This window comes from Leptopilina boulardi, unplaced genomic scaffold (assembly GCF_019393585.1).
Source record: "Leptopilina boulardi isolate dan_hultmark-lab unplaced genomic scaffold, ZJU_Lbou_2.1 LbouV2_302, whole genome shotgun sequence".
Taxonomy (NCBI): domain Eukaryota; kingdom Metazoa; phylum Arthropoda; class Insecta; order Hymenoptera; family Figitidae; genus Leptopilina; species Leptopilina boulardi.
Genome location: NW_026137866.1, coordinates 1,018,572 through 1,025,097, shown reverse-complemented (window position 1 = coordinate 1,025,097; position 6,526 = coordinate 1,018,572). Strand labels below are relative to the sequence as shown.

The window sequence follows — 6,526 nt, the reverse complement described above, 5'->3', positions numbered from 1 at the left end:
AATAATTGCTTTCAATATGTAAGCACTTCTCTGGTGCTTTTGTAACTTTTTTTTATTTTTATTTATTATTTTGTGAATAATTTAAATATTTCTATTTATTATACTAAATATTAATTTAATTTCATTTATTTTAACAATTATATTAAATTACAAATTTTTATTTTGTGTTAATTATAGTTAACTAAAAAAAATTTTTTTGTTCGAATAAATCATTAAAGTACCAGAGAATTGTATAGTTAAAAATAGAACAATGTAATAACACTTTTTTTTTTTATAAAATTTGAACTTATATTCTTAAAAAAGTGACTTTTGTACATTTGAAAAAAAAGTCCACTGAGCAAATTAAATACTCATATATAACTTTATTTATATATATGAATCTGCGATTTATAAAAATATAATGGCTTCCGCTATATGCGCAAACAGCAATTTGTTTTATTTTTTTTTTCTCAATAAATCTTTTAAGGATTATAAAACAAGACTTATAAGGATAACGTAAATATGTGAACGTTACTGTTTACAAAACGGTAATGACTGTGGTAGTTGTAAAAATAATCATCTTCAATAAAAATATATACGCACAAATTTATTGCTTAAATATATTATATAAAGTCAAATTATTTTCTTTTTTTTTTTGAAATTTAACAATTATTTTAATAAAATTGGTTTAATTTTTTAGAATTTTATGTACAATAATTATTTCTAATTTAATTTATTTTAATAATAAAAAAAGTAACAATAAATAATAATATTATATATACATATTAAAAAGATTTAATTATAATGCAATTTTTAAAAAAGCTGAAAGTATTTTACTCTCTGTAAGATTATTGAGAATATTTTTTATTTTTTCAAAAAGAAAATCCCTTATCGATGGTACCATTTCTGGTTTTAAGAGACGAAGAGTGTCAGGAAGAACGTCATTTACGACCTGTTTTGCATATAAATAATTATAATTAATATTTAAATATTTGAATTTATGTAATTTATTATAATATTAATAATTAATTATTATTTATCATTATTAATTAGTAATAATTTTAATTCTTCACGACACTTACCTGATTCATAACATGACTGACGTGTTTATTTTCACCCATTAAATTTTCAAGATTTGAATTTACTGATTCTACTGAAAAATCGATATTAAAATTTTTCAAATAGCCAGAATATCCTAAACCAATGCCAATATGTGCGGCAAAATTTACATTATTAAGAGCAAATTTTATTGGTCCAGCGCCTTTTAATTCAATTGATTTCCCTGGTGAAAAATTATCTAAAGCTCCCGATAAATTATAATGTCCATTTATAGAAATTACTGGTACTGTAAAATTTACAATTATTCTCTGACTAAAATAAAATACACAAGCGCCAAGAATTTCGAATTTCGACAATTCTCTGACTGTCAGATTTTTTAGATCTAAATTAAATCTGAAAGTTTGGAGAAATTTTAATTAAAATTAAATTTTTCTTTTATTTTTTTTCTTTAAATTTAAATTATATTAAATATTTAAAACTTACACTCCTATATGTTGATTTCTTGTTTCATAATTAATTTTATCGATGAAAAGTGGTTCCAAAGGTGGAAAATTAAATTCCGGTAATCCTTCAGTTATCATTTTTGATCGATAATTTTGTAAAATTGCTGTCAGCACAAATGAATTAGAAGATTCATCACAAACTGCGAAAAAAAATTAAATATATCAATTTTAGAAATTATTTTTCAAAAAAATTGTGTTTTTAAAAATAATTAAACAAAAAAACTCACAAAAATCATATGCATCAATTTTTGTTAATCCAAAGAAGAAAATAAAAACAAAAATTCTTTTTAAAGAAAGTAACATTTTGAAAATTATTTTATATAATTTATTCTTTTATTTATTTTTATATAATAATATAATTTTTTTCTATCTTTTTCAATTTAAAAAAATATTAATTATTTAAAAAATTGCAATTTAATAATTTATTTTAATATTTTTTTACAATTTAAATATAAATTTGTTGAATTATAAATTTATGCTACCATAAATGAAAAAACACTAATATTTAAAATTTTTTCAAATCAGTTCTGGTATTTATTGGCTTTCAAGAACTTTTGTTTATTATACTTTTAATATCTAATTGTGTTAAATGACGTTAAAGAATTTTCAATAATTTTTTATCAATATCTCAATAACAATTATAATATTGTGTTTTTTTTATCGTTTGGAAATAAAAGAATAATTTTTTATATTTTTTAACAACAACAGTTAATGGGTTTTTTTTATTTACAATACAATAAATAAAATTTTCAATTATTCATCGTGAATGAAAAAAAATTTTTGTTTTTAATTTTGATTGAAAAATCAGTATTAACTATTCATCACTTTTAAATGAAAATTTAAATTTAATTTAAATATCACTAAAGAGATAAAATTTTTATTTATTAAATGTCTTTTATTGTAACAATTTATTATCTGTATATTCAAATTTATTCTAAGTTTTCAATTAATTTGAATAACAAATAATAAAACATTTTATTATAGTTAAATAATTTATATATCACATATGAGTTTCATTGTTTAAAAAAAAGTGATTGAACTAATAAAATATTTATTTTATTTATAGGATTTTATTATTAATTAACAAAAAATGTTATTTAAAAAAAAAAAATTACGTTAAAGGTTTGAATATTTAAATATTTCCCGCGTTAAGGGGGAAATGAAAAATCTAGGGATTTTTTTCACATGCATTTATTACCAAGCGTGCGCATTGCAGTAACTTCCGTTTCCCATTTGTTGTTTTTTTATTCACGCGGATTTTAATAAACAGAATATTTCTTTTTATTTAAAAGAAACAATGGACGAAACGTATAATCATGTGATTCCTAATATGAATGCTGAGGAATATAGAAATTTAAGTGATGCTGATAGACCACCGGTACATGACAAACAATTACAAGTGATTAAAGTTTTTCAAGGTACACATCATATTTTTAGGTTAAGTTATTCTTACCGGTTTTTTTTTGTAAAATAAAATTATAAACAAATTACAAATTTTTGACACTAATAATTTTATTTTCAGATATTTTAATAAATAAATAAAATAGTTATATATAAACGATAATTAGTTTATACATTATGTTTATTTGTTATATAGCCAAAAATAATTATATACTTTTTCCTTACTTTTATATATTATTTTCAGATAAAAGCGTCATTATTGGCGCGAGTAATATGATTGACAGAAATTGGAATGGTACATTTTGGTATTACAATCAATTGGAAAATTTCGATAGAAATAAAGCATACGGGGCAATTAGAACTGACAGTGGAATTGCGGATGCTGCTTATCTTGGACAACATAATAAATGTATTATTGGAGAAGATAGTGGAACAATTCAAATTGTTGAATTGAATGACGAAAAAAATGATGATAGTAGCTCAACTTTAAAGACATTTAAATCATTAAGTTATTCCTGTCAACATGATGATTGTCTAATATCATTGTCGGTATTTGACAATAAACTATGCGCTGTTTCAGCAGGAATGGATTGTTGGTAAAGAAAAATTAATTGTCTTAAATATATTAATTTTAGCTTCAAAAAAAAATTACAAATTTTTTTTTGTTTTTTACAGCATTAAAGTTTGGGACGTTACAGAAGATCTTAAATCTACGCACAGTTATAATTCTGCCCATTGTGATACAATTACCTGTGTGAGTGCACAGCCAAAAAGTGATTCTGTTTTCGCGTCCACTTCAAAGGATTCTGATACACTTATCTGGGACACTAGGAAATCAAAGCCAGCTCACGGTAAAGAAATAAAAAAAAATGTAATTAGTAATTTATTTTAATTTTCAATATTTTTTCAAGGCATTTTCAAAAATAATAATTGTGGATTAACGGCGATTGCTTGGAAACCAAATGATGAAAATATAGTCGCAATTGGTGCCGAGGATAAAAGTATTACCATTGTCGATATTCGTAATCCAAACACTGAAATTTGTTCTAATGTTGTTTTCGACAGAGCGGTTTATAAACTCGAATTTAATCCACTAATGTAAGTATATTTTTTTTGTTTTTTTTTTATTCACAGAGAATAAAAAATGTCTTTCTGTTTCAGTCCAAATCAATTGGCCGGCTGCTGTGATGGAAATATGGTGAAAATGTTTGACATTGATAGAAATCTAGTAACAATTTATGAAGACGATAGACATCAAGATTTTGTTCGTGGTCTTGCTTGGCATCAAAACAAACTTTTAACATGTTCTTGGGATAATTCTATTCTCAATCATTCACTAGTGGAATTATAAAAAAAATTCCGGTATTTGCTCCACAGAATAGAAATTAATTTTTTTTAAACCTATTTTTAGTTTCACTCTTTTTTTTTCTCTAAATATCACATTAATGAAAGTCGTGTAAATAAGTAATTAATTGAAAAAAAGGATTTTCGTAATAATTTTTTTCAATTTTATATTTAATGCAATTGGTATTTGTTTTTTCCACAAATATATTTTTAAAATCAACTTACTATTGTAGTTTTTTTTTTTTTACTGTATAATAAGGTACAAAAATAGAAATTGTTGAATGTAATTATAATTTAAATTAGAAATAAGTTGATAAATTATGTTTCAATATCATGTAGTGGTTGAAAAGCAGCAACGAGAGCATTTAATTGAACAGCTTCACTTGATCCTAGAATTAGTCTCTTTTCAATTTCTGCCAATTTTATTACAAGATCGATCAGCATTGGCTCTGGGAATTCAACTAAAAATGCAAAATTTAATTTTTGATTTAATTGAAAAAGATAAATAAAATTTTATAAATTATTTTGCAACATAATTTTTTAGAAAATTGATAAAAAGAAGATGAAATATACGAACTTTTATTGACAAAAACATGTAGCTCTGTTAGAATATCCTGAAGAGCGAGACCTTTTCTTGTTTTAAGATCTTGAATTTCTGAGAAAGAGTTAAGGTTTTTTTTTAGCGATGAATAATTATCAAAGATAGAACTTAATATTTTAATTTTGTAAAGTAGTAAATTTTTTCAATAGAAAAAAATGTGCAAATTAAAAAGGATACTGCAATAGGCAAGTTGATATGTTTCATTGAGTAACCAAGCTAAAATATTTTTTATATCAACTGGCAAAGGATGACCCACGCAAGTATAAACATTATCCTCTGTAACGGATCCCAATGCAAGCCATGTACTTTGAAGTACGTTAATTACTTTTCTCATATCACCGCCACTTAATGTAATTAAAGCTATTTTTCCATCCTCACTCACGTCTAATCTGTAAATAAATTAAATTTTCCAATGAAAATTACATTTCTATTAATAAAATAATTTTATAATTATATAATTTTCCAATTCCTTACTTTTCTTGCTCAATAACGTATTCCAATCGCGGAAGGATTTGTTCAGGTTGTAATGGACCAAATCTAAATTTTGTGCAACGCGATTGAAGGGCAGGTATTATTTTACTGAGATAATTGCAAATAATACAAAAACGCACATTTTCTGTATACTTCTCGATAACTGAAAAATGGATATGAAAAAAAAAAAATAAGATTTTTTAAATCAATTTTTCTAACTTTTATTTCTTTTTTGATTTCAGATACGTACTTCTTCGAAGGGCATTTTGAGCATCATTGGTCATAGCATCGGCTTCATCGAGGATAATAAGTTTATATCCAGATCGATAAATTGTTCCGGTACTGGCAAAACTTAAAATTTGTCCCCTCACGATACCAATTCCTCTATCATCAGAAGCATTCAATTCAAGGACCTTATAAATTCGAAAATAAATGTAAGATTTTTAAATAATTAAAATGCAAATATATAAAAAATATTTTACCATTGAATTAAATTGAGCAGGTGTATATAATTTACGAGCACAGGCTAAAATTGTACTTGTTTTTCCAGTACCTGGTGGTCCATATAACAAAAGATGTGGCAACTGATTTGCTTCAATGAATTTGTTTACTAAAAAAAAAAAACAAAGCAAAATGGAACAAAAAGGTAAGAAAAATTAATTTCCTAATCTATTGTTTAATTATTAACTCACTGGTTCTTATAATTTCTTCGTGAGATATAAGATCATCTAATTGAGCTGGCCGGTATTTTTCAACCCTAGAAAAACAATTTTATTTACATCGAAAAATACAAGTTCGTATTCTATTTAATATTAGGAATATATTTACCATGGTAGATTTTTCGATTTATCCTTGATGTTCGTCATATTTGGGAATAATAATTAAAAATATAGATGATAATAATCTCCTGTCAAAACACTATTTACACGCACGTTTCTTTAGAGGTTATGTTCGCAATTCGAGATTTCGAGGAAAAAGAAAGCCCGCGTTTTCAGGCCTGCCACTACACTGTTAATAAATATTGAGCGCAAAAATTTAAAAATGAAAATTAAATTTAAACTAAAAAATTAATTATCTAATACATAATAAAATTAATTTTTTTTAATATTATATCGATTTTATTAAAATGTTTGCAACAAATATTTTTCTATATTATAATTAATAACTT

General features: G+C 23.8%; 3 protein-coding genes across 3 annotated transcripts; 1 reads left to right on the top strand and 2 right to left on the bottom strand.

Moving 5' to 3' along the window:
- Positions 1–634: 634 nt before the first annotated feature.
- On the bottom strand, positions 635–1,993 carry LOC127282885 (uncharacterized). The gene is made up of 4 exons (XM_051307449.1): positions 1,769–1,993; positions 1,522–1,681; positions 1,062–1,431; positions 635–931 (listed from the first exon to the last, which is right to left on the bottom strand). Exons 1-4 carry the CDS (start codon positions 1,842–1,844, stop codon positions 779–781), a joined length of 759 nt encoding a protein of 252 aa, XP_051163406.1. The 5' UTR covers positions 1,845–1,993; the 3' UTR covers positions 635–778.
- Positions 1,994–2,757: 764 nt separating this feature from the next.
- On the top strand, positions 2,758–4,506 carry LOC127282882 (methylosome protein 50-like). The gene is made up of 5 exons (XM_051307446.1): positions 2,758–2,959; positions 3,187–3,538; positions 3,618–3,793; positions 3,854–4,040; positions 4,104–4,506. Exons 1-5 carry the CDS (start codon positions 2,839–2,841, stop codon positions 4,291–4,293), a joined length of 1,026 nt encoding a protein of 341 aa, XP_051163403.1. The 5' UTR covers positions 2,758–2,838; the 3' UTR covers positions 4,294–4,506.
- On the bottom strand, positions 4,437–6,348 carry LOC127282883 (replication factor C subunit 5). The gene is made up of 8 exons (XM_051307447.1): positions 6,187–6,348; positions 6,051–6,115; positions 5,841–5,968; positions 5,609–5,771; positions 5,362–5,521; positions 5,065–5,276; positions 4,864–4,941; positions 4,437–4,747 (listed from the first exon to the last, which is right to left on the bottom strand). The coding sequence occupies exons 1-8, from the start codon at positions 6,222–6,224 to the stop codon at positions 4,605–4,607; spliced, it is 987 nt and encodes a 328-aa protein (XP_051163404.1). The 5' UTR covers positions 6,225–6,348; the 3' UTR covers positions 4,437–4,604.
- Positions 6,349–6,526: the final 178 nt, after the last annotated feature.

Coding starts and splice junctions, on each gene's coding strand:
- LOC127282885 (XM_051307449.1), bottom strand. CDS start 1,844: ATGTTACTTTCTTTAAAAAGAATTTTTGTTTTTATTTTCTTCTTTGGA. Junction 1,682..1,768: donor AATTGATGCATATGATTTTT/GTGAGTTTTTTT, acceptor TTTTTTTCGCAG/TTTGTGATGAATCTTCTAAT. Junction 1,432..1,521: donor AGAAATCAACATATAGGAGT/GTAAGTTTTAAA, acceptor CCAAACTTTCAG/ATTTAATTTAGATCTAAAAA.
- LOC127282882 (XM_051307446.1), top strand. CDS start 2,839: ATGGACGAAACGTATAATCATGTGATTCCTAATATGAATGCTGAGGAA. Junction 2,960..3,186: donor AGTGATTAAAGTTTTTCAAG/GTACACATCATA, acceptor TATTATTTTCAG/ATAAAAGCGTCATTATTGGC. Junction 3,794..3,853: donor GAAATCAAAGCCAGCTCACG/GTAAAGAAATAA, acceptor TATTTTTTCAAG/GCATTTTCAAAAATAATAAT.
- LOC127282883 (XM_051307447.1), bottom strand. CDS start 6,224: ATGACGAACATCAAGGATAAATCGAAAAATCTACCATG. Junction 6,116..6,186: donor AAATCGAAAAATCTACCATG/GTAAATATATTC, acceptor TTGTTTTTCTAG/GGTTGAAAAATACCGGCCAG. Junction 5,772..5,840: donor CTGCTCAATTTAATTCAATG/GTAAAATATTTT, acceptor CGAATTTATAAG/GTCCTTGAATTGAATGCTTC.